The sequence below is a fragment of the Cokeromyces recurvatus genome (genome assembly GCF_025118155.1).
Source record: "Cokeromyces recurvatus strain NRRL 2243 chromosome Unknown BX663scaffold_17, whole genome shotgun sequence".
Taxonomy (NCBI): Eukaryota; Fungi; Mucoromycota; class Mucoromycetes; order Mucorales; family Mucoraceae; genus Cokeromyces; species Cokeromyces recurvatus.
Genome location: NW_026251403.1, coordinates 101456 through 126399, shown reverse-complemented (window position 1 = coordinate 126399; position 24944 = coordinate 101456). Strand labels below are relative to the sequence as shown.

General features: G+C 29.9%; 9 protein-coding genes across 9 annotated transcripts; 2 read left to right on the top strand and 7 right to left on the bottom strand.

Annotated features, from left to right (window-relative positions):
• Positions 1 to 1553: 1553 nt before the first annotated feature.
• BX663DRAFT_513415 (uncharacterized protein) lies at positions 1554 to 2436 on the bottom strand. The gene has a single exon (XM_051528145.1). The coding sequence runs from the start codon at positions 2201 to 2203 to the stop codon at positions 2006 to 2008; it is 198 nt and encodes a 65-aa protein (XP_051381583.1). The 5' UTR covers positions 2204 to 2436; the 3' UTR covers positions 1554 to 2005.
• A 997-nt stretch (positions 2437 to 3433) lies between these two features.
• On the bottom strand, positions 3434 to 5371 carry BX663DRAFT_513408 (uncharacterized protein). The gene is made up of 8 exons (XM_051528144.1): positions 5231 to 5371; positions 5076 to 5126; positions 4899 to 5014; positions 4667 to 4824; positions 4052 to 4607; positions 3920 to 3994; positions 3638 to 3852; positions 3434 to 3566 (listed from the first exon to the last, which is right to left on the bottom strand). The coding sequence occupies exons 1-7, from the start codon at positions 5322 to 5324 to the stop codon at positions 3727 to 3729; spliced, it is 1176 nt and encodes a 391-aa protein (XP_051381582.1). The 5' UTR covers positions 5325 to 5371; the 3' UTR covers positions 3434 to 3566; positions 3638 to 3726.
• Positions 5328 to 7116, bottom strand: BX663DRAFT_513405 (S-adenosyl-L-methionine-dependent methyltransferase). The gene is made up of 7 exons (XM_051528143.1): positions 6742 to 7116; positions 6651 to 6682; positions 6475 to 6568; positions 6083 to 6349; positions 5982 to 6021; positions 5802 to 5918; positions 5328 to 5738 (listed from the first exon to the last, which is right to left on the bottom strand). Exons 1-7 carry the CDS (start codon positions 7006 to 7008, stop codon positions 5545 to 5547), a joined length of 1011 nt encoding a protein of 336 aa, XP_051381581.1. The 5' UTR covers positions 7009 to 7116; the 3' UTR covers positions 5328 to 5544.
• Positions 7117 to 8097: 981 nt separating this feature from the next.
• BX663DRAFT_513395 (uncharacterized protein) lies at positions 8098 to 10056 on the bottom strand. The gene is made up of 6 exons (XM_051528142.1): positions 9808 to 10056; positions 9153 to 9769; positions 8959 to 9084; positions 8817 to 8878; positions 8624 to 8754; positions 8098 to 8561 (listed from the first exon to the last, which is right to left on the bottom strand). Exons 1-6 carry the CDS (start codon positions 10028 to 10030, stop codon positions 8515 to 8517), a joined length of 1206 nt encoding a protein of 401 aa, XP_051381580.1. The 5' UTR covers positions 10031 to 10056; the 3' UTR covers positions 8098 to 8514.
• Positions 10057 to 11319: 1263 nt separating this feature from the next.
• Positions 11320 to 13346, bottom strand: BX663DRAFT_487319 (protein kinase A catalytic subunit; the record flags this gene model as incomplete). Its single annotated transcript, XM_051524737.1, has 4 exons — positions 11320 to 12450; positions 12536 to 12758; positions 12844 to 13006; positions 13238 to 13346. The coding sequence occupies 4 exons, from the start codon at positions 13344 to 13346 to the stop codon at positions 11320 to 11322; spliced, it is 1626 nt and encodes a 541-aa protein (XP_051381579.1).
• A 2433-nt stretch (positions 13347 to 15779) lies between these two features.
• Positions 15780 to 17453, top strand: BX663DRAFT_513389 (TLC domain-containing protein). The gene is made up of 5 exons (XM_051528141.1): positions 15780 to 15935; positions 15994 to 16292; positions 16405 to 16692; positions 16815 to 17233; positions 17318 to 17453. Exons 1-5 carry the CDS (start codon positions 15860 to 15862, stop codon positions 17364 to 17366), a joined length of 1131 nt encoding a protein of 376 aa, XP_051381578.1. The 5' UTR covers positions 15780 to 15859; the 3' UTR covers positions 17367 to 17453.
• BX663DRAFT_513387 (kinase-like domain-containing protein) lies at positions 17433 to 18613 on the bottom strand (the record flags this gene model as incomplete). Its single annotated transcript, XM_051528140.1, has 4 exons — positions 18430 to 18613; positions 17971 to 18323; positions 17722 to 17911; positions 17433 to 17653 (listed from the first exon to the last, which is right to left on the bottom strand). The coding sequence occupies exons 1-4, from the start codon at positions 18598 to 18600 to the stop codon at positions 17435 to 17437; spliced, it is 933 nt and encodes a 310-aa protein (XP_051381577.1). The 5' UTR covers positions 18601 to 18613.
• Positions 18614 to 18838: 225 nt separating this feature from the next.
• Positions 18839 to 23996, top strand: BX663DRAFT_562075 (uncharacterized protein). Its single transcript, XM_051531956.1, has 10 exons — positions 18839 to 18913; positions 18977 to 19079; positions 19138 to 19378; positions 19459 to 19593; positions 19651 to 19709; positions 20243 to 20379; positions 20539 to 20725; positions 20866 to 21026; positions 22966 to 23748; positions 23839 to 23996. Exons 1-10 carry the CDS (start codon positions 18856 to 18858, stop codon positions 23943 to 23945), a joined length of 1971 nt encoding a protein of 656 aa, XP_051381576.1. The 5' UTR covers positions 18839 to 18855; the 3' UTR covers positions 23946 to 23996.
• Positions 23997 to 24146: 150 nt separating this feature from the next.
• On the bottom strand, positions 24147 to 24880 carry BX663DRAFT_562074 (uncharacterized protein; the record flags this gene model as incomplete). The annotated part of the gene is made up of 3 exons (XM_051531955.1): positions 24548 to 24880; positions 24344 to 24398; positions 24147 to 24271 (listed from the first exon to the last, which is right to left on the bottom strand). Exons 1-3 carry the CDS (start codon positions 24788 to 24790, stop codon positions 24147 to 24149), a joined length of 423 nt encoding a protein of 140 aa, XP_051381575.1. The 5' UTR covers positions 24791 to 24880.
• Positions 24881 to 24944: the final 64 nt, after the last annotated feature.

Genomic DNA, 24944 nt, shown 5'->3' with positions numbered 1-24944 from the left:
TTTTTTTTTTTATTGTGACGATGGACAAGAGTAACAGTAAAGTACAAAACGTGTATAATGGCAGCATTAAAGGCTAATAATGGTACGGTATTTGGTGATGTAATCACAAATGAAAGTAACAAATCAATCAACAAAGAAGCAAAAGATTAATCCTATTAATGAGGGGTCTAGTACTTGGAATATCAACTAGCAAAAAGATTTATGGGAGGCCTTGCTCTAATAAGCTTCAGTTAGCCAAAGCCTTCCTTTAGAAAATTTCTATATAATCAGTTATAGTTATTATTTTATCAACTATTATTCTTTAATTGTAATCAAGTTATCAGTTCATTTCAGGGATGATAATTGTATTCATATTAATTCCCTTTAAAAACATATGGTCAATATACCGAATAGTAATATTTTAGATTATTAACCATTTGACTGTTATTATTAATCTAAATAATATATCTATTGATGTTTGATCTAACTGATTGTTTTTTTTTTTTTTTAAGCCAAATTATAAAGTATTATATTGTTCATGCTTGTAAATGATATAGGGAAGGCACTACAATGTATATTTGTATTTTTAAGCATTTCCTTATGCTATATTTATTCGTCAATGTATTACTTGAATGAATCTTATTATACATTTAACAGTGTCTATTCAATCAAAATAGAGTTATTATAGACAGTATATGATTATATTAGTATATTGAATAAGAATGATAGTAATAATGTATATAGAGCCTGTAAAGTGCATACTTATCATTAGTAACTTGTTCTATATTTGATTCAGCACTACTTCATAACATTGGTATTTATTGTTATGTTATTTTCATTACTCATAAAACAAGAATGTCTTAAAAATAATACTGTATATGCATAAAGTGCACAACTAATAATATTGATTCTGATCTGTGATATATCGTCCTATGCAGTATTAGTTTATATCTTGCTTTTCGATCTTTCTATTATCGTCTTATTGATAATTCTAATATTTAGTTATATTGTGATATTTTTTATTAAAATGTCAGAATAAAGGTAAGTTATATATATATATAAAAAACTAGTAAAGTCAACAAAACTGAACAATAGTTCTATACGCCAATTCCTTTAATTTATAATTTTAAATGATGGGCTATTTATATAAAAGATAGTTGAGGTCAGGAGAGGTATAACGAACCATATTTAGTATTGTACAATGTCCTTAATAAATTTATATATCATGAAGGAAAATTATACATAAATAAGTTATTAAAATCCCTTCTTCTTTGAGAATATTTGCTCAGGTACTTTTTAATAAAAGAGTAATCAATTCTGAATACACTTATATTTTGATAATCGTCGAATTATTATCAAAATTTATATGATATCATATCATGGCACCTTTTATTCCGCATATGTTACTTATAACTAGACCTTACTAAAAGCCTACTACGAAATCTTTCAAAAAAAAAAAAAAAAAAAAAAAAAAAAAAAAAAAAGATCAGTTCAACTATCCACAACTTCATTGTAACTAAAGCAGATAATGAAGACAGCAGAGAATAAACATAAACTTATATAAACTTTATTCCATTAAATCTGCATCGAATACAAAAAGAGTTGATGAACTAAGAAATGATATTAAAGAACAACAACATGACAATTACTGGAATTTCAATTCATGACAAACTCTTTAAACGGTATTATTTTTATAGGCCTTAATTGCAAGAACAATATAAATCTACAAACAATGCTTATCAATTCATTTTTTTTTAATTGTTCATCCTGCCGAGAGTAATACCGCATTGGTTGTCGAAGATGAGTCAACGGGTATTAAATTATGCACAGTAATTAATGCTACTTTAGTTGAGACAAAAAATATACTATATACATAGTACTCCGTCCCGTCCCGTCATGGCTACAGTTATTGGGTTTTCGCAGAAGATGCCATTGATACGATAATATCCTTTGTTTATTATCAAATTTACTATTCATTTCATCATATTATTGTTTGCTTGTTTTTATATTATATAGATAATTGAGTTTATTGCTCCCTCTCTCTCTCTCTTTCTATCATTAGACAAAAAAAAATGAATATTGTAAGCTTAACTCGCTTGAAAGATATGAGAGAGAGGGGAAAAAAAATTATGTATATAAAATGTCGGGAAATAAAACAACATACCAAGAAAGATGTATACCATATTTTTCTTCTGTCCCTCAGGATTGCCAGAACTGAGGTCATTTCAAAAAACGCAAAACACTGGAAACGATGAAGATGATGATGATTATAATAGAGAGTTGAGTTGTTTATTTCGTCATTAAATCCTCTCCGACCATTTACTATAACTACTGGAATCTGAATATTGTTGTATTTAAATTTCGGAAAGGAAGGACTGGAGTACCTTTTACTAAAAGTAAAAGACGCGTACTTTTTTCTCCTCCTTTCCTATTTTTATACAAACAGCTAAACTCAAGAGAAATTATGACAATATAACTTATATATATATATATATATATAAAGGTATTAAATGGTTTATGTAGTTATTACTAAAAAGCATCCGTAAGAAAAGGAAGAATCTTAAAAAAAAAAAAAAAAAAAAAGTCGTGTGCTTTTTCTTGGTAAAATTTGAATGTCTAATGTCAGATCTTATTCAATATATATTTTTTTCTTGGGAGGGAAGATGAAGAGTATATTATCTTGTTCAAGAGACTTTCTTAATATAATAAGGCCATTGATAGTATTTTTAATTTTCACAATGAATTTATCAAATTATAAGAAATATTTTCCAAAAAAATCAATATTAGATTTTTCCTTCTAGTATGTGGAGTTTTAAATAGTGTTTGTCCTTGTGTGATGTTTGAGTTAGCACTTATTTTTCTTTTGAAGCTGAAAGAGACAAATTCAAAAAAATCATGAGAGAGCGCAAATCATCACTATAAAAAAGAAAAGTCAAAGTTTAAAAGCAGTAGTAGTCATTACACAAAATGAACGTTCACAAAACCTGAAACAAAAACAACTTTATTAACTCTGCTTCTTCAGTTCAAAGATGCTTATGCAACAAAAAACCAGTTATTGGGGAGAAGGCCTACAGTAATTTTATAAATTACGTACAATTCATCTTGTATTCGCGCAAGTAAATCGTTACTTAAATTATAATAGTTGTGTTCAATGTATAAACCATGTAACAAATAATAAAAGAACCATTGAAAAAGATATACTTTTCGAATTTATTTTATTGTAAAATTAAACTTCCAAGATATTAAAATGTTCATGAACTTCTCCGACGGTATGCATCCGTTCTTTTATACTTTTTTTTAGTTATCTACGCTGATAGTTTTTCACTTTTGCACCAGGAAAAAGTGCTAACTCAATCATCACACAAAGACAAACAATATTTAAAACTCCACATATTAAAAGTAATAATAATAAATAAAGAACTCTATTGTCTTCTCCTCTTTTTTTTTTTTTTTTTTTTTTTTTTTTTTAATTGTATAATTTTTATGTATTTGCTTTATTTTACATTCACTTTATATTTCTTTACATAATTAATGGTTCATCACTATCTGAAAGTCGATTTAAATGAAGATACGCGTCAGTACCATAACTAAAAAAAAAAAAAAAAAAAAAGAGTCAATTAATTGACACTTTGTAATTCGAAATACATATAAAAATTACCCTTCCATTGATATTAACTTCAAGTCACCACCAAAGTACCTTGCATACTATTGTTAGATATTAAATTAATGAAATTTCATCTTTAGCTACTATTTTATCTTAATATGCTTTACTAATCTAGAAATAGGTAACCCATAACCAAAGCCAGCCATGGGTGCCTTGAATTCTGATTTATTAAATTCTGGCTCTAATTCCTGTGCCGTTGCCGTCGTATACTGTACATAAAATTGAGTTAAATAAATAAATAAATAAATAAAAAAGTTATAAATATCGTTTATTTACCATATATGTCCAAATAACAGGAACTCCAGATCTTGGTAATCCGCCTCCCTCGTCTGAAATTTTTATTGTAATATCCTATTATATATATCTATTTATTTATATTCAAGTATATACCTTTATCTACTCTATTACCTCTTTTCCGTGTGCTATAATAAGCTTAATAGGTGGATATTCATCTTCATAGTCAGATCCAAATCTTTCTACTACAGCACGTAACGAATTTTTCAATAACTCAAAAACCATATGATTTAAATGAGAGGGAACATACATAAATTCAATATCTCCGGGACAAAACATTTGTACTTCTGGTGCTTTAAACAGACCATAATGATCTTCACATATAAATCTCGCATTAGCAATAGCATCTAAAGCAATTTCTCTAATATTTGTCCTTGTACAAATGACGCCGACATAATTCCGCATAAACGGACCACGATAAAGCGCCGAATGTTGACCAATCAGCATTCGGATTCCAATTCTCGACATATAAAACCGATCAAGAAATTGTTGCACATCGGAATCAATCATACTTGCTTTACGATGTTGTTTATATTCCATAATACCCTGTGCCATCGTTGTTACTACAGGATCATGTCTTCTTTTAATATTTTCAATTGTTTTCACAAATTCGTTTGTATAGGATAATATGGAAGGTGTACATTCAATATTTTCAAAGTTATTATAATATCTAGATTTTGATTTGATTAAACGATATGTCAAACAAACTAAAAGCAGGACATTGTTTACCTATGACCTAACATATTTTGATATCTGCCAGTAGGCTTCTTTTGTGGAATAGCCAAATTGGGTGTACTTTGAGGTAATTCTTCAGAGTTTTTTATTGCCTTTCGAAAAGTTGCCTTCATTTGGGAGCTTAATTCTGGTCGTGATAATTCTATTAATTCCTACACATCACATCACATTCATTATTTACTATTTTTTTTGTTGTTGTTTTTTTTTTGTTTTGTTTTTTTATTACCTGAAATGACTGTGCATACCAATCTTTTACTTTAAGAATTGAAGGCATTTCACCAAGGCCTCGAGGAAGTTCATCCAATTCTTTTACTCGATGAGCTAATCGAATAGGTAATTCCTCTAATCGTAATCATTTTTTTTTCTTTAGTAAACATTGAACTTTAACCATGTTTAAAATTACCATGTAAAAATTGACTTGCTTTAAAAAATGTTGCTGGTGCAGGCCTCTGTCCTAGTTAAGTTTATATATTTAATTTTATTTTCTCTCTCTTTTTTTTTATAAAAAAAACACATAAAATGATATATATTAAAGATGAATGTAAATTAGTGTCATACCGAACATGACCATCTGCTTTAAAGAAACGCCTGTCTGTGGAAATTGAGCAAAATATTTAATCTTTTCATATAGTTGATTTGTAATTTTGAACATGTTAAAGAAGAACAGAAAAAAAAAATATAAATATACAAAAAAAAAAAAGAGAGAGAGAGATTATGTGTAATAATAAAGATGTATTATTTTATGTGGATATTATTATCACTTTTTTTAGTAGTAGTTGAAAAAAAAAATCACTTTAAACTTCAGCTACCCCACACACATACACGCACACACATCATATACTTTTTTTTTCACACTCTATGTTTCAAATTAATTATTTTTGACCGACACACACTGAAAAGGACCATGTAGCATCAGGCTGTTTTTGTAATTCTTTGTAAAGAATATCTAGGAATTGATGATAGTTATTTTGAGTATATCCTAAAGGCGTTTGTATTGCCATTTGAGCTGCTTTAAATATATTGCATACGTCCCAAAGAAATTCTCTACTAAGTGGATCGGGTTTACCTTTTACACAAGTTATTTAAATAACAGTAAGTTATTTATAAGTAGGGATGATATATGACATACCTAAATATATATCTTTCCTTTCGAAATGATAAATATAAAAATGATTACTTTCTAGTAATGATTCCAACTTGTACATAATATAAGGATCTTGTCCACGATTATCTATAACATCTTCAACTATATTTATAATAAATAACTGTACTCTCTATTGCTATTATCATTATTATTATTCTACTTTACAGATTCTACTACAATATTTTACAAATTCATTCCCTCTTTCCTATGTATGAAGAACTTGATAGTTAGAGTAATATAATATATGAATGAGATAAGGACTTTACAAGCATACCACATTCAATCATTTGTACAAAGCCTCCTGGTTTTAATACTCTATATATCTCTTTAATCACAGTTGACCATTCATATTTCATAAGCGCAAGAATAAATAATCTTACGTTGACAAGGTCAAACGTATTATCTGGAAATGGTAACCGTTCTAGGGCATTACCAGTTTGGAAACTCACGTTAGGAGGTCTAATGTTACTTGGAAATATGTCGCACATATCTACTCCAATAAATTGACTTGTTGGATATTCTGTTGCAACATCCTAAGAGCGTATAAACATATATATAAAATACATTTGTATATGCATGTATATAGAGTTCAGATTATTATTATTTTTTTTTTTTGAGATAATTATACATATAAGAAAAGAGAGAAAAAATGACTTACCATTAACCAAGTACCAGGTCCACAGCCTAAATCTAATACTATATTGTTCTTATATTCTATCTCAATTGATTCTGATATGCAATTCATGATATTACTGTTCATATTATAATAAATTAGCATCTATCTATCTATCTCTATTTATCTATATCCATTATTACACACTAAATATAATTTACCCGCCAAATAATGACTTTATTGCAAAATGTTGCTATTTAAATTCGATAATTTAGTATATTAAAGGACGATACGTTAAATTATTCTTCTTACACCAACTAGTCTATCCATTTCTTCATTATCATTTGGCAGCCAATATGCAGAATTAGATACATGATGAAATGATCTTCCAGCTGTATTTATACTTGATTCTGATAAACAACTTTCATTATCATGACTATGCTTTGAATTAGGTAAAGGCTGTTTATGAATTTCGTCGTTATGTTTAAATGATTTTTTAGTAGTTGTAGACAAATTACTATTTGAGCTTGCCATACTATGTCTTGATTTTTTTGATAATGTTGATAATTTAGTACCCATTTAGCTGTAAAATAAATAATAATATATAAAGGAAGGAAGAAAGAGAAATCGAAATAACAGATATAAAGAAGAAGTCTCGCCTTTTTTTTTTGTTAAAATACGATAAACACACACACACACACACAAATTAAAAAAAAAAGCTAGTGTAACAAAGTTTTAGCAGTTATTGTTGTCTAATAAACCTTTTTATTTATTATATGAAGCTTATATTTATCAAGTAGATATCACAAAGAGATAATTTAAATTTATTCATTTGTGGAAGGTAAAAAAAAAAATCATCCCTTTTCTTTTTTTTTTCACATCAGAAAAAGAAAGAATATTGTTCTATTTCCATTATTCTTTAAGGTATCACAACTTGTTTAGATTCTATTTTCTGATTTATCACGTTTTTCATTTATTCATTTCACTCATTTTCGGAGAAATCACGATCCAATTTGACGCGTATTACTGAGTTGTGCTTGATTTCAGCAGGCATCAAATTAAAATAGTCAGGCATGTGAACTTGCTGAAGGTATTTCTCCATGTAGGTAAATTCTAGATCTTCTTTGAAGTTTGTTGCTATTTCTTTGATATCTCTATTAGCTTTTTCAAAGCTGTATAACCAGGTTGAATATATACGGCCAAAGTCACGAATTGTTGGACACAAATGTAAATGCAGATGCATATTGGAAGTAATAAAATCAGCACCATATCATTTTACATTGAACTTTACAAATTCTACGAGCAGATCAAGGGCACCATTGATTTCATCAAAAGTTATAGAAAGCGAGGAGAATATTTGATTTATTTCAACAAATCGTAGCCAGTTAACCATTTGCACACCTACTATTCTTCCTTTTTAACAGTATTGACGAGTATGCTAATGTCCAGGAGCGAAATTCATCACCTTTCAAATTAGAAAAATCGGAAGAAATTTTGGAACCTAATATTGAGAATTGTGGAGAGACGATAAGATTTTTGACCTGTTACGCTATTTTGATAAGGTCTTTACTGGTTAAAAAGTTGTTTGTAGAATTTAATTTTTTTTTTTTTTTTTTTTTTTTTTTTTTTTTTTTTGTAACCGACAATATTCACCAGCCGGACTGTATTATAAAAGTTTACATATTTTAGGTTAAAAGATAATGATGAACTTACTTGTTGTAAAATTAGTTTGCACGCTAACTGTTGGTCTTTTTCTTTTTTATATTAAAAAAAAATAATTTTATTTTAATATATAAACTAACTTCTTTATCAGTTTTGGCTACTAATAAAATTACAAAAGTTTGAAAAACTTGTTTTATATACTACATGTTGTGATTATCATAATCTGATATAAATACATATAACCTTTTCTTGCCAAAGCAATTACAACAAGTATAGTTTACAGTTTTTTTTTTCTTTTTATAGAAATATGCTATTATAGTTACGCCTTACACTTCTTTTCCAAATATGGTAATCATAAATAGGTTGCTATGACAAAAAAAATAGAGATAGGGCCACAAAGGTAATATGCGTAATTTTATTTATTTATTTGTTACTTAATTCATCTACGACTAATTGACCTGTTTTTACGCCTGATTAAAGTAATTTAAATTAAAATGTTTGATTACTTGATTCATCTATTTTATTTACTTACTTTCACTTAATGCATGAGCTTCTAAGGGTTGATTTTTATTAGTCTTCTTCTTTTTCTTTTGTCTACGAATAACTGCTACTGGAACAGGTGACTTGTGTACAAGATAAGTTGACACAGATCCCATCAATAGCCTATCATATTTTGTTATTATTATTATCATCATCATATTATTATTGTTATTATTTTAACTTACTTTCTCATTGAACTTCTACCTCGACTACCACAAATTAACATTGTAAATTCATGTTCTCTTGTCTAAATGAAAATCATTAAATACTTGTTCCCCTCTCCCTTCTCTTGAAAAAAAAAAAAATCCCATTCACTTCACTACTTACTAAAGATTTTAAACAATCCTTCACATGTCCAATCAAGACATGTGTGACTAGTTTAACATTAAATAACATCATTTGTCCCATCAACTTTTTTGCTTCCTTGATTAAAGCATTGGATGTTGCATGTAGCTATTATTAAAGAAAATATATATATGAATACATTTACATTGATAATAAAACTCGTCATATATATTTACCTCTCCTTTTGGATCTAATCCTGTTGCCTTTACTATATCTGGATTGTCTTCTCTATTCGAAATAGTGGCAATATGAAGTTCATCACCATCTCGCATCATAGTTCCCATTGTCCATTCAATAGCATAGATACTTTCTTTACTAAAATCACATGCCACCAAATAGGATTTAGTTTTACGTTTTATACGATATTTCATGGGCAGGATACCATTTTTACCCGCACCATAATAATGAATGACAGATAATTTATTGGTATCTTCGATTACAGCAGGATTATCTGCAAAGACAAGTAGTTCTTGTTGTATAGGATCGTTTGAGAGACTATGGATATTGCTACTTGTATCCTTGGGCTGTGACATACTTGCTTCATCATAAGGGATATATCGATTACTTTCTGTTCTACGTAATAGTTCAGGATCTGCTTCTAATATATCTTCTTCTGTTTCAGCTTCAGCTACTCGTTGTTCATAAGCAGCTGATTCACCTTCTTGCCGTTCTTGATATTCCATCAATTCTCGTTGTAAATAAGCCATAATATCTTTTGGTTGAGAACTATCATCATTCTTTCTCTTCATTTCTTCTTCTTCTTCGTTTTTCTTATTTGATTCCTCCTCCTCTTCTTTTTTTCTGCGTTGATATTTTTAATTTTGTTTTGACCTATCATTGAATCCTCTTCATCACTGTCCTCTGATGAGGATTCTGATGAGGATGATTCATCTTCGTAACCTTCATTATTCTCGTCTTTATTAATATCTTCTAATTCTGATCTTAACCATTTTCTACGAATGGGCTCTTCTGTCGTTAATGGGATCAAATTATTAATTGGTTGATTATTTAAAGTAACTACTGGTATATCTTTATTTGTTACTTCTTTATTCATTCGATATTTAATTAAAAAAAAAAAAAAAAAGAAAAGAAAAAGAGAGAGAAAAAGAAAAAGAAAACAAAATAAAAGAAGAGACAATAATAGATTTAATGAGCGGAGAAGAAATGATGATAATAATAAAAACAGTATTATTTCATTGTAGTATGTAAACTGTATCTTTTCTTCAATAACCCATGCAAAATTTAAATTTTACTACTACTATTTCATGGCATTACTTTTTTTTTTTTTTTTTTTTTTTTTTTTTCGTGGCAAAGATATTTTGCTTCTTTTTACATAATCTTAATGTGCTATAATTTATGCCAGCTCATGCTTTTTCTTTCCTTTTGTTTCTGCTCAAACTAATAATGCGAACCTTTACCAAAGGCTTTACCTTTCATTTGTGTATGAAGCTACACGTCTATATTTCACTCCTTTTTCAAAGGTTAATTAAAAGAAAATAATACAATATGAATGTGTTAACAACATCTTTTATCGAATTTGATTTATATGGAAGGGAGGAATGATTTGTTGATCATTGAAAACTCCGTTATAATAAAAGTCCTGCCGCTGCTGCTGCATCAATTAAATGATTTACCTTTAATAAATAATCATCATTTAAGATTGACACTTGTTTCTTTTTTTTTTTAACTGGTATTTCTGGAAACAAAGTCTTTGGATAATTAAATTCAGATTACAATGGAGCTATCCTATTGTGTTAAACAAGACATTTTTTCCCCTCTACTACTACTACTACTACTACTACTACTACTACTACTACTACTACTACTACTACTAACTACTACTACTATTTTTGAATATTTTAGCAGCAACCAGCAACATTGCTATACCTTCTACTAACAATAGAGGATGTATATATATATCGAATTGCCACGAAATTAAGGATGGATTTACGCTTGTTAGAGAATACATGGTGGGGAACCATAGTCAATAGAACGCTTTAATCAAAACTACAACAAGGTATACACATACTATATACGCTAATTCAATCATTTCATTGAAAGGCAGATGAATATTTATATATTTATTTTTTAAATAGATTACTATAAGATAGAGGGAACTCCTTCCCACCCCCCCCCACAAATAATAATTGACTAGTAAATGCCCAATTATGCATAGTTTGGTATCTATGAATAATAACTCTTTATTCTTTTTTTTTTCTAATAACAAAAGAAATTATTATTTACAACAAAAAAGAAGAAGAAAAAAAAAGATTGGGATTAATTCTATGCTTGTCTTATGTGTGTGTGTGTGTGTATGTATGGGTGAGTGAAGGGTGGGTGTTATTACTGTCTAAACCAGAAATCAATTTCAGGATCTTCATCTTCAGGATGAATACCAAGACGATGAGTTCCTAATTTAACTAGATTCGTTTCTTCACGAACATAACTAAATCCTTTAAATTTGGATTGATCCGCAATAGGCAAGTTTGTAGAGGACGATGATGAGTTGGATTCCATTTTAGTCATTGGAATACCAATAGCAGAGGCAGTTGCAATAGCCTCTTCATTTAATTGTTCTTCTACTTCAGGAGTAAAAGGAAGTTGCATCTGTTTTTCGTAAACCAGATCCCAACGGACATCCTTAAAGAAAGGATGTGCCTTCACCTCTGCAGCATCTCCTTGTGAACCTAAACGTTTTTTTGGGTCACGTTCAAGTAATCGATAAACAAAGTCCTTGGCTTCTTCAGAGATACAACCACCAGAGGGGAACTTGACGGGTGCCTCAAGGATTTGTTGATGAAGTTCATTTGAATCCATGGAATGGAAAGGAGGGGATCCTGTTAAGAGTTCAAACATCAAGATACCTAAACTCCACCAATCAGCAGCCATACCATAGGGTTTCTTCATTATTATTTCAGGTGATACATATTCTGGTGTCATCTTACTGAGTACACTACTACTATTACTGCTATCATCTTCTTGCACTAAATCTGTTCTCGTCTTCAATATCTTACAGAGTCCAAAATCAGTCAAGGCAAGATGACCATGAGCATCTAACAAGATGCTTTCAGGTTTCAAATTGCGATACACGATATGATTAGCATGAATATGTTCAAGGGCACATACAATTTCAGCTGCAAAGAAATGGCATCGCTTTTCACTTAAACAACCTTCACGTTCTAAAAAGTCAAATAATTCTCCACCACGGAAATAATCCATAATAAGGAAAAGATGATGTGTTGTTTGGAAACTATATTTAAGGTTGGCAATAAATGGATTAGAAAGAGATTGGACGAGAACATTACGTTCATTGAAGGCTGTATCCACTTCATCCTCTGCTAACAAAAGACGCTTGGATAAGACCTTCATAGCATATGTACAACCAGAATCTCGCTTCACTACTTCATATACCTTCCCTAATGAGCCTTGTCCAATCATACGAACAATACGAAAATCTTCGGGTTTAAGGTAGACCTAACAAAAAAAAAAAATCAATTTAAAGCCCTTTACCTTCTCTCTCTTTCCCTCACCCCCTCCCTCCCTCTCTCTTTCTTCTTACCTTTGCATTGTTTGTGTATGTGACTTGAAGACGAACATCGCCTGTCACTTCTTGGTCATCATCAGGACGAGCGCAAAGAGGGAAAATCAATTCAACTGTCTTCTTGTTCTTCAAGTTGGGTTTAATACTAGACATACCCAAGAAACGATCTTCACCATTAGGCAATTTATTACCACGATCATATACAAAGACTTGAATTTCCTTATCACCGCCGCTAACATCACTATAAAAAAAAAGAACAACAACATCTATTTAGTTACAATTTCATAAAATATATATATATATATATATATATATTTATCCTTTACAAGTTAACACGATGCATCCATTTTGGAGAGCTTGCCTTCATCATAATTTCAAATGCTTTAAAGGCCCCACTTTCTACATCATCATTAAAAATTAAAGGTGTATTTGGTAAAATGCCATCCTCACTTTGATCAAGAGTTGAAGTTACATTCCCTTCATAATGAACTATACAATAGGTATCTGACTTGCGAGCATCCGTAATTGTCAAGTTACGAGCTTCAACAATATTAATTTCAAGCTGGCCTGTTGCTTTTTCAGTAGCAGGAAGAGGTACATTAGTAATAGTAGTAGTAGTATTAGTAGTGGTAGTAGTAGTAGTAGTATTAGTAGCAGCAGCAGCAGAAGAGGAAGACTTTTTAGATAAAGCTTGAGATAAAGAAGCAATTGTTGATGTACGTGCTTGACGAAGCTTTTCTCCTAATTGTCCCATATTCATCGATGCCATCATAGGTTTAGATGAATGTGCACCTATATTTTTAATAAGAGAATCTGTAAAATCAGCCATAATGACTTTCTTTAATCTGTAATAAAGTTAGAAATAATAAGAATAATAATAATAAAAAAAAGGGAATATAAAAATTGATTTTATTTCATATAATTAAAGTATTTAAAACAGGTTTCTTCTTTTTTTTTTTTTAAAGTCCAGTCTAAAGCCACTGTTTTTGGGGACTGAAGCAAATCGGATATTTAATTAACAAGTACTTCTTTATAAAAAAGACACAATGCAAGTTTTAAATAAAATGGAAAGAAAGGGTGCAAAAAAAAAAAAAAAAAAAAGATAAAAATAAAAATAAAAAGGAAAAAAAAAAGTCTTTATTTTATTCATTTACTTACAATTCCAAAAGTATTTATTTTAGCTTTGAAATATAATATCTCATCTTTCCCTCTCTCTCCCCCCCTTCTTTCTAAGTTTTAATTGATTTTTTTTTTTAAATCAATTAAATGCTGGTTTCATAATTCTTTACTCTATTTATTTCGGTTTATTTTTTTAGAGAAAAAAAAAAGGAGAGATAGAGAAAATGAAATCTGTCAAAATTCATGATATTGTGTTCATGTCTAACAAATGTGTAACATGAAAGCGGCATAATTGAATGATGATGATCTTTTTTTTTTTTTTTTTTTTTTTTTTTTTTTTTTTTTGCTTTCTACATTGTCAAAAAAAAAAAAAGCCTAGACCCAAAATGAAAGTTGACGGTATAATTTGATTGGCCGTTGGGGGAATGGACTGCAAAATAATAACCGGAATAGTTGGATGTATCATACGATGAAAAAAAAAAAAAGGGGGGATCGTTTTGTTTTGTTACATAATAATAATAGTATAGACATACGCTATTATACGAATAGTTGATCTATAATAATACTAATAAGGTCTTTTAATTGTCTTGTATCATTACACCTCTGATTATATAATTATCAGTGATATTGGGAATATATATATATATACATATATATAATATGATGTTTGAACGGTTTTGGTTGCAGATGCTATTACTTGATTTAGAAAAAATAAAATAAAATAGTGTCTATTATATGACTTATTTTTCCCTTATATCTGAAAGTCTTTTTTTTATATATATAGTGTTGAACAGTAAAATAGTTTACCACTTGAATGATATGATAAAAACAGTAGTAGTCTATTATTATTCTTTTGGTGGAGGGAAATGGAGAGAGAAAGGAAGAGAAGAGAGACAAATAATAATTATTTGCTATTTTAATAAGCTTTCTCATTTTTTTTTTTTTTATTTATGAAACAGAAAAAAAAAGTCTTATTCTTCTTCTGTAGACAGCTGCTTGACGACGACGACGACATTTAAACATAAAACACTAGTCTTTTAACAGACATAATATATGCATACATGACTTGACAAGTAACAGGCTACTATCACTTTATAAATTAAGTTTGCCAAGTAGCTCATTCTAATGAGTGGTTCTATTTAATGAACACCTCTAATCTGACGAAAGAGAGCCATTGTTAGTACACATTTTCTAACAACAACAAGTTTCTACTCATCAAGTAATACCAAATCATTGTATAGTAGTAGATATTATTCTTTTAGGGAAATTGTATGTATAGATAATAAGTAGAAAGGCACATCACTACTAACTTTCAGGAATATATTCATATCTCTAAAATATGTATTTTTATTATTACAAAAAAAAATTACAAACAGTCGTCCTTTTTGCTTTATCATTTTAGTGAAATTCATAAAAGAATAAAAAAAAAAAATAGTGAAAATAACATTTTTAATAATTGTGGTAATTGTTCAATGTGTGAATATGAGATATAAAACTTTTAAATTTGCGGAGTGTAAATTATATTTGAAAATCCAAAAGACTTCATATAATTAAATATGTTTATTTTTTAAATGCCGTCAGATCTTCAATAACCAAAAATTTGAAAGTAAAAAGAAAAAAAAAAATAGATGATTTTAAATGCCGTAGTAGTAAATTAGATAATAAAAACTGTAAAGCTTATGGAAGAAGGTAGTAGAAACTTACAATAGTAATGTTTAAGCTTTTTTTTCTATATAGCAACTATCTCTTCTTTCTTATTATGGAAATATACAGTTAAATTACATAATGAAACAATAAAAAACCATCATATTACAATTACAATAAACAAAGGTCTTTTATTATTAAAAGCAAATATATAATTTCTTTGAAAGTCAAAGGTAAAATGCTCCATTTTCTTACCCTCCCTTTTTTTTTGTTTGTTGTTGGGATGAGGACTGTATTTCTTATTCAAACAATCATACAAGTAACACGAGCATTGTTGCATATATTCATATAAACAACTTTTGTGTTTTACCCATGAATGCTATTCGGACTTTCAATTGTTTTTTTTATGACAGGTCTATCTTCATTTCTAATAATTGGTTTGATTTTGTTACACATGCGAAAAAAAAAGGTTTTTCTTTTATCTTTTTTTTTTTTTTTTTTTTTTTTTCCTTTCCTTTCCATTTTATATTTATTATACATACAAACATATATATTTATATCTTTTGTTATTACTCAAGAATGACAAATAGGCTTTTATTAAAATCAGATCCAAGAAGAGGGAAATTAGCAAAGTTCTTTAATAGGCATCAGATTGGTAAAATGGTGATATGTATGAATAATTTTTTTTTTTTTAATATAATAAATTTAATTAGACTTGCCAATGAAGTTTGTAATTCCTGTTATCCTTGGTCATTTCCTTCATGTCGAGATATGTGATAGATTTATTTTTATATCAGGTCAACTTCCAAATGGACTTTACAGGAAGAGTATTTGGGATTTTACATTTTTATTTTTCTATTTCTGCGTCTTTACTTTTTTACGTGCTGCAACAATGGAATTCGTTCTGAAACCATTCTCAGTTTTTATGAAAATCCCTAAAAGTAAAAAGCTTCGATTTGCAGAACAAAGCTGGTTAGTTATTTATTATACAATCAGTTTCACGAGTGGTCTTGTAAATAGATAAGAATAATTGATAGAAGCTGGGAAAAGGGGGGGGACATAGATTGTAGATATATATATATCTGTATTCATTTTATTCGTTTTTTTTTTCTTTGATACAATAGATCTTGTTTTATAATTCACCTACATGGAATGACACTTCTTATTTTTGGAGACATTATCCAGTTTGGGAACTTGAAAGGCATTTGAAATATTATTATTTACTTCAATTCGCTTTTTGGATTCAACAACCTTTTGTTCTTCAAATTGAAGCACCCCGAAAGGACTATGTGGAATACATGATACATCATATTAATACTTTATTACTTGTTGGATTAAGTTATGCCTGTAACTTTACTCGAGTTGGATTAGCTGTATTTGTTAGTATGGATTTACCTGATGTTTTACTTTGTGTAAGTATTTACTAGACCCAAGGGAAGAAGAAGGGAGATAGATAGATAGAGATAGATAGATAGAGAGGTTATAGTTATTTACTTGTTTTATATATATATATATTCTACATATACATATACAGCTTGCAAAGACATTACATTATCTTCAATATGGGTTTATTTGTGATTTGACGTTTATTTTAATGGTCTTTTCTTGGATGTATACTCGTGTTTATTATTATGGATGTATCATTTGGTCAACTTTTACAGAACCTGAACTTTATGTACCCGAATTCAAATTGGATCCTTTGAATGGGAATTGGTTCCCTCATTTCACTAAATATATCATTTTAGGCCTCATGTTGGGATTATATACTCTTATCATATTTTGGACACTGATGATATTTAAAGTGGTTATTAAACTATTTACAACAACTGGTATTACGGATGTACGTTCAGATGATGAAATAACAGAAATAGAAGAGGATAGCAACTCTCCTTCAGCGACCACGACTCTCAATGGTTATTTAGCTCCACCTGACGCTATTAAAGGAAAAAAGAGGTAAAAAAAAAAGGGGAAAGAGAAAAGGAAAAGAAAGAGAAAGAGAAAGAGAAAGAACAAAGTTATTAATGGCTTTATTTATAGACGCCTTAGTCGAACAGAGCAAATTAAAAACTATGCTGCTCGAAGATAGATAGATAGAAATACAGATTTATATACCACCATGTTAATAAAATAATTATTATTAAATAAAAAAAAAAGTCAGTTTATATTATTCTTTTTACATGATAAAATAGTCCATCTATCTTTGATAGACCAAGTTAATGTATTCTTAATAATATCTTGAATCTCTTTAGACAATCGTTCTTCATCCATAACCTGCTGTAATGACTTTCTATATTCTTCTTTTGTACCAATTTCTTCTTCATCTGTTGTAAAAAAGAAATTCAGCTTATTTATATCTGGATAGCTTGACATTTCCTACAAGGATTAAGCATGAATATATCTTTTTATTTTATCTTATTTTATTTTATCTTATTTTATTTTACATTATTTTGTACTTTGTTTGATGGAATTCCTAGTCTAAAGACAATTTTACCAATTTGCTCAATATCTGTTTCACCAGCAAAGATAGGGTATCCGATAAGTATCTCTAAAAATATGACTCCTAAAGACCAAATATCTGTGGAGGGAGCATATTTTTTTGATCCAAATAAATGCTCTGGTGCTTTATAATATCTAATCATTTTTTTTTATGTTAAGTGACTCTATTACTCATTTCGTGAATCCTATATCACCTTTTACCAACGACAACAACAACATCATCATCATCATTTATTCCAAGATCTCTCTTTTTGTCGTCTTCTTTTGACATGAAGGAATGATGTGCACAACCAAAATCACTAATAAACATGTGAATATATCCTAATGAATCATCAATCAAGATATTACTTGGACTAAGGTCACAATGAATAATGTCATGTTGATGCATATATTCGAGTCCCTCTGATATTTGATACAAAAATGCATTGGCTAATTCTTTTGAATTCTTTTTTTGATTGTTCAAGAGAGACTGTAGGTCTTGCTTGTATAATGGGAATATCAAGTGGTGAGCTTCTGCTGTGTCAAGGTGTCCCATAAAATAAATAATCTAAGAAATCATATGAGCATTGTTCTCAAGATGATCTCTTTCTCTCTCTCTCTCTTTTTCTCAAAAAGAGAGGGGGGAGTGGAGGAAAGGATTGCATAATAATTACATGATGTTGTCTTGAATCTTTTTCACTCTGAATATCAAATTGTTTCAATGCCATTAATTCCCTTTTCAAATGTTGAAGAACGAGCTTCCCATGCAATTTACTATATGTCTTGTAAACTACTTGATCCCCATTTATCCATTTTTTATGAATGGTTGCAAATGTTCCTCGCATTCTTCAATTAATTGTTATTAAAATAAGTTGAAAAAAAAAAAAAAAAAAAAAAAAAAAAAAAAAAAATACACTATTCGCACTTCAAATTCGAACTATGTTAGTTTTTTTTTTTTTTTTTTTTTTTTTTGGATGAATTAAAATTAATTTTTAGACATTTGGCTTACCTTTTTTGGAAGAATGGATAGATCAATTCAGACACACAACAGTTAGTTTTCGCGTATATATATATATATATATATTTAATACCCCACGAAAATGTATAAATCTATAATTCTTAACAAGATTGAAGCAGTAAAAGAAAGCAGAGCGTTAGGTATAGAGTATGAGATAGTTTAAAGCTGCTTTGTTTCTCATAAGCACTATATCTACTTCGGAGAGAAATCACAGCCAACATGCAAGGATTGTAAACCAACCGGACATGATAATAAAAACCATTATAAATGTAGACTTTATAAAAAAGACAAAGCAGATGACGGTGAGTAAAGACAAACTGATAAGTTTTATGCATTCTAACCCTTTTTTTTTTTTTTTTGATAGTCGGTATAAGCCGGAAACGACAAAGTTCAGAGACCAAGAATATCAAGAGACAAGCAAAGCGGCAGCAGAAAGAAGTGGACTCAAACAAAAAAAAAAATGTAGATCTTGTGGTAGCAGCAGTCATAAATCAAAACATTCTCCTGATTGCCCTCAACTTATACTTGGTAAACTAGAGGCTCTTACCGAAAACTTGGGAACAGGGTTTCAAACGTTCATCAGGAAACTTCCAGTTGATACCTGTGTAAATGATCGGTACAGAAGTGTATTTCAAAAAAAAAAAAAAAAAAAAAAAAATACAATACTATTAAATATAAAGTAAAGCTGGCTAGCGGCAACACTCAATGTCTAACAGAAGCATGTGTTGAAGTGTCTGTTGCATACATGAATGCGGTTGTAGAAATGTTTGAAAAGAGAGTGTTGTACTACTTGTATTTCTTGATTCAAAATATGTGCCCAGTAAGTCATTAGTACTATAAACTTTATTCCATTAAATTTCACACTATTTATTCATAGTCCATGAAACCTGATGATGCCAGACTTATTGTCAAAAAAATATGGCTATTAATATGCCTGTAAAGGTGAACCAGAATGGCCGGTTAGTCTTACTTTGTCGGATGATTTGAAGCTGAAAATCAGAGAACAATACGATCCCTTGCACAGGCTCCATTAATGAACCAGTATCTTTGAAAAGCCTTTCAAAATCGCCAGGAAACTATATTCGGTGTTTTTTCACATATCATTTCTGTTTTTGAAAAGGAACATCAAGATCGAAAAGAGTTTCCATTTCATGCGTGGCGGCTCCCATTACCCAGATTGCTCGATCTCTCACCAAAAAAACCATCGTTTCAGTGTAGATTTGTTAACATTACCGTAAATTCTTTATCTTGTTTTGTCAAGGAGAGGCTACCACAAAATTATGAACAGAAACTAGAATTTTTCTATCGTGTTTTTGATTTTAGTAAATTGCGCTTCAGAGAGTAAGTTTTGTTAAAAAAAAAATATCTTTATAAAAAAAACATGCTAATAGTAAATTGTTGACAAACTATAGTATATCATAACTAATGCCAAACGGAGAGAATACAATCTTGTTCAATAATTATGTAAGATCAGACAAGTTTGCAATCGACTTTATGTTCAACAGACGACGCAAAGATAGTATCGTTGGATCACATAACTTGACGCTCCAAGATTTTACTTATAGTGAAGTTGAGAGTACTCCTAGGCCTGTCTTTGTCGACCCTGGTAGGAAGTCTGTATTTACTGCGGCTGTTGGGTTAGGGGACGCCCCACAAATAAGAAGATGTAGTACGAAAGAATGTTATACTATGACTGGATCCACAAACTATCAGAAAAAGATGTAAAGGCTGAAAAATGAGGGAGGTATCACGTCTATTGAATCAGAAATGCCTACGGCCAAGACAAATCAATCTGAATTATACAACATGTATGTAGAGTATATGCTACGCCACAGACAAGTCTTGTTCAATTTCTATGACTTTCAAAGAGCAGAAGATCGGTTTTACTTATATCAACAAAAGCAAAAAGCGGCGCAGATCATGGTCAATATGATAATAAACGGTGGCAAGAAGTATGACTGAAAACAAAGGAAAAAAAAAGAGAGAAGAAGAAAGGAAAAAAATAGCTCATGTGTTCCCGGAATGACTGTGGCCAAGTAAGCCAACAGACTTTATTTTTTTTTCACGTTAATTGACGTATTTCATAATATAGAGTAAAACGGAGGCCCGCAAAGTTTAGTCAAGATGTCGCCAAGGTCCCGCTAATAGTTTTTGGAGCAGGAATGTTTGGAAAAGATGGTGTAAATCTTAAAGGAGACAAATGCAGAGCTACTGGTGTTCTTTGGAGGGCGATTAAGAGGAGGGAGAAAGAAGGTGATCTTTTGGTGATAACTATTGATGAGTTCACGACATCAAAAATATGCTACAAATGCTACGATGATTCGCTCAAAAAAGTAGAAAATATGAAAGGTTCCAGTGTTCTTGCTTGCAAAAACTGTCGCACACTGTGGCAAAGGGATCATAATGCTGCTAAGAATATGTCGCTCATATCGTCATACATCTGGAATGGCTACGGTCGTCCTTCCATGATCCTCCCCACTAGATCAGCTTGATCTTTTTTTTTTTTATTTTCATCAATCGCCGTAGTAAACACGGCTTCCCTTTTAGGGTTTTAGATTTTTACAGGTAAGCATCTGAAAAGCACTGTTTTTTTCGTCCAAAACCAATTTTTTTTTGTCTAAAAATTAATTTTAATTCATCCATGCTTTATGTTTCTGTCTGGTTCTATCGCTGGCCAGTTATGTGCACCATTCTTCAGGAAATAGATTACCTGATGCACGATAAACTACCTCCTCCACTTCTTGACCCAGGCAGGAAATTACTCAACTGGTTGTCCCTTTAAAATTGTTAGCAATATTTCCCCCCCCTTTCTTTCTCACCTTATCTTCTTCTTCCTTTCCTTTACCTTTTTACCTCTTGTCTCGCAAGAGGGTTTTTAGATACTTTTTTTTTCACATAATTTGAACTGACCTGGGTAATCCAATATAACAAAGATATTATATGCTCATAGGTCACTTTATAAATTTTAATTGATATTTAATCGTAAGCCATGCTTTATTCTTTCTCTGCTGAGATTCAAATAATTATGTAATAAAAATACAAATGGGTACTTCGGTTATAGAATTAAAACCCCTTTAGGGACAAAAGATACAAACATTTAAAAGTAAAACTAAACGATTATATATTTATATGTATATATATAAAAAGAAACGAACTGTTATTAGGAAGAGGAGATTTGGATAACCAGTCTATTAGGTTGTGAGCTAAATAATCCATCTTATGTAAATTATTGAGGGTCAGCATACAACACACTATAAGGAGACAGACATTATAGTAGAATAAAGCAAATTCAGTATGCCTTGTAGACCCAGTGTCAGATACTCCAAGAATTCGAACTTATTAGCATCCTAAATCCCTCCCCCATTCCATCTATACACCCATTCTCATACAGTCTACACTACACCCTCTTAGCTTGATCCTATCAAAAAATAAAAAGGAATATTATCTTCCATTTGTTATTAAAATAATGGGGTTTAAATATTTGTATTTATTTATTTGTTTCCACTACCCGATGATGAAGAAGAAGAAAAAGAAGAATTTTCCAACAAAGTTGCTTAATATAGAAGTCGAAACAGCCCAATGTTTTTATTTAATTTATTTGAAACTGATTTACTTCAAAAATTATTACTACTAATAGTAATTCTCGAAAATTCGATACCATGGATAGAGTTTGTTATGCAAGTTATTTTTTTTTAATAATAGTGCCGAGTAACTTTATAAAAAAAAAAAAAGGCAAACAAATTATATGAATCAAGTTCTATATGACTTATTAAATAAAGATAATTGAGTGCATATCATAATAGAACATGATGTTGTTTCCTTTCATTTCCTTTCTTTTATAGACTCTTACTCTGTAATTCTATTTCCTCTATAAGCACATGTATTCATAAAAAAAAAAGAAAATGAGTGAAAAAAAACAAGACAGACTATTTCACTATTATCAAAATCGCTTTCCTTATATAACAGGCTTAGTTTCACAAAAAAAACTCAGACAATTCAAGCACTTTAAAACATACAAACAAATATTAAAAAAAAAAAAAAAAAAGAAAAATTTCGAACTTCCTTTTTATTTATTTATTTATTTATTCATTTATTTATTTTAATGTTTAGAAAAGCTAAAAAGCTATCAAAAAATTACGATTAAATAGAGAGAGTGATGGTAGCTCTTCTGATGACTATTCTTCTTTTTCAGACGAAGATCGACAACAACAACAACAATTACCCTCTATCCTTATTGATAATGTAAGTACACATAAAAGTATTTCATCACCACCAACAACAACAACAACTGCTACTACTACTACGGCACCAACAAATGATGCTCCAGAATTTATGTTGGTAGAAGATGATGAATCAAGTAGTATAGAGAGTGATGACTATAAACTATCACTTCAACAAAGAAATTTACCTAGTTTATCAAAATGTTATACTGCGCCCGATAGGAGTAGCAGTAATAATAATAATTCATCTCGCCATTATGATATTCATCAAAAATTAAATACGCTCGAGAGCAGTAATCTTGAACTTTTACTTTCACTAGAAACACAGACTAGATTAGATGCCCAGGAAAAGGAAAAAGAACGTCAAGAGAGGGAAGAGCAGATGACACCACCACCACCGCCTCGTCCAACTCGTATTAAATTTGAATTACCTGTTACACCCTCTCGATCTAGATCTCCATCTTCTAGATTAGCTTATCCAAAGGCAAGACCAGTACGTTCATTACCTGAAGAAGGTTTAACAGCAAATGCGCTTCGGCATCCTATAAATCCAAAAAAGCCGAGGAGAGCAGGATGGCGTTATTTATTTGGTGATCGAAAAGAGGAAGAGAATATGGATACACCTTTACCTATTACTTTAGATTCAAGAGTGAGATTAAAGATGAGACCATTACCTACCTTTGGTTATGTACGATATATTGGTGGTGTAGAATTTGGCAAAGGAGAATATATTGGAGTTGAACTTGATCATGGTGGTAAAATGTTTAAAATCTATATATAGGATGTATAAACTTGCTTCTTTTACTCATCATATATATTTATATATATATATTTGTTACATATAGTTGGAAATTGTGATGGTAGCATAGAAGGCAAAAGATATTTTGATACAGATCCTAATCGTGGTGTATTTCTTAAACGACGTGAATTAGAAGCTGTACCAGATGATTAAATGCATATACATAAATCAAAATGAAACAAACAAACCAAAAAAAAAAAAAAAGATACCCTTTTCTTTTCTTTATTCAATAATTTTAGAATCCATTATTAATTAAATAAAACTTAATTCTCTTCTTCTCTCTTCTTTTTATTTGTGAGAATATTAAATATATAAAAGTAATAGTTTAGTTATTTAAAGCAGTAGTCTATTTTATCACGAGCCTTTTATGAAAGAAGAAGCAGGGGTGTCGGAATAGTCTTCAGATGATTCAGTTGAAAATACACTACTACTATTATTACGAGGTGGTAAACCTAATCGCTTACGTAATTCGTTATTCTCTTGTTGTAAACTTTCAATATATTCAATTGAATAGAGTAACACTTTAGCTCAATGACATTTTTCTCCTTTACTCTTTTCTACCGCTGTTCTTGGTACCAAGCCAGATAGTCGATTCACTAATACATTCTATTATCATTACAAAAAAATAATAGATGAGTAAATGCATATAAGAAAACTAAGATGGTGAAATATAATTAAAAATAAATTATAGTAGTCAAATTTGAATGAACTACTTTTTATTTATTTATTTATTTATTTCTTCTTCTTCCTTCTACTCGGTTATGAGTCTCTCTTCGTTGTTTAATTGTAGTCATAGCTGTATCACTATCGATACTGATCTTATTTAAAATATGAATGTCATGTAACACTAATTTGGTAGGTGTCTGATTTTTTAATTTTCGGGCCATCCTATTCGGGTTATATATTTTTATTCGCTCTTGTAGAGAATAAGTGGCTCGTCTTTCTGAAATAGTCATTTTGGAAGTTTGTTCAATAGCAATACTAGTTGAATATGCCATTTCCGTTTTTTTTTTAAAAAAAATAAATAAATAGAAAAAGAGAAGTAGAATTAATATGGAAATATATATAGATATATATTTGTATATATGTATTTATAAAGAAGTAGAAATAAGAGAAAAGGAAATTATATATCTTGTGCTAGTGTGGCTGATA

Coding starts and splice junctions, on each gene's coding strand:
- BX663DRAFT_513415 (XM_051528145.1), bottom strand. CDS start 2,203: ATGACCTCAGTTCTGGCAATCCTGAGGGACAGAAGAAAAATATGGTAT.
- BX663DRAFT_513408 (XM_051528144.1), bottom strand. CDS start 5,324: ATGTTCAAAATTACAAATCAACTATATGAAAAGATTAAATATTTTGCT. Junction 4,608..4,666: donor CAAAATATGTTAGGTCATAG/GTAAACAATGTC, acceptor ATCAAAATCTAG/ATATTATAATAACTTTGAAA. Junction 3,853..3,919: donor CTGTTATTTGGACATATATG/GTAAATAAACGA, acceptor TTTTATGTACAG/TATACGACGGCAACGGCACA.
- BX663DRAFT_513405 (XM_051528143.1), bottom strand. CDS start 7,008: ATGGGTACTAAATTATCAACATTATCAAAAAAATCAAGACATAGTATG. Junction 6,683..6,741: donor AAATGGATAGACTAGTTGGT/GTAAGAAGAATA, acceptor GAATTTAAATAG/CAACATTTTGCAATAAAGTC. Junction 5,919..5,981: donor AAAATATTGTAGTAGAATCT/GTAAAGTAGAAT, acceptor TTATAAATATAG/TTGAAGATGTTATAGATAAT.
- BX663DRAFT_513395 (XM_051528142.1), bottom strand. CDS start 10,030: ATGAATAAAGAAGTAACAAATAAAGATATACCAGTAGTTACTTTAAAT. Junction 9,085..9,152: donor GATTAGATCCAAAAGGAGAG/GTAAATATATAT, acceptor CTTTAATAATAG/CTACATGCAACATCCAATGC. Junction 8,755..8,816: donor GGTAGAAGTTCAATGAGAAA/GTAAGTTAAAAT, acceptor AAAATATGATAG/GCTATTGATGGGATCTGTGT.
- BX663DRAFT_513389 (XM_051528141.1), top strand. CDS start 15,860: ATGACAAATAGGCTTTTATTAAAATCAGATCCAAGAAGAGGGAAATTA. Junction 15,936..15,993: donor CTTTAATAGGCATCAGATTG/GTAAAATGGTGA, acceptor AAATTTAATTAG/ACTTGCCAATGAAGTTTGTA. Junction 16,293..16,404: donor TCAGTTTCACGAGTGGTCTT/GTAAATAGATAA, acceptor TTGATACAATAG/ATCTTGTTTTATAATTCACC.
- BX663DRAFT_562075 (XM_051531956.1), top strand. CDS start 18,856: ATGTATAAATCTATAATTCTTAACAAGATTGAAGCAGTAAAAGAAAGC. Junction 20,380..20,538: donor GCCTGTCTTTGTCGACCCTG/GTAGGAAGTCTG, acceptor CTATTGAATCAG/AAATGCCTACGGCCAAGACA. Junction 20,726..20,865: donor ATAATAAACGGTGGCAAGAA/GTATGACTGAAA, acceptor TTCATAATATAG/AGTAAAACGGAGGCCCGCAA.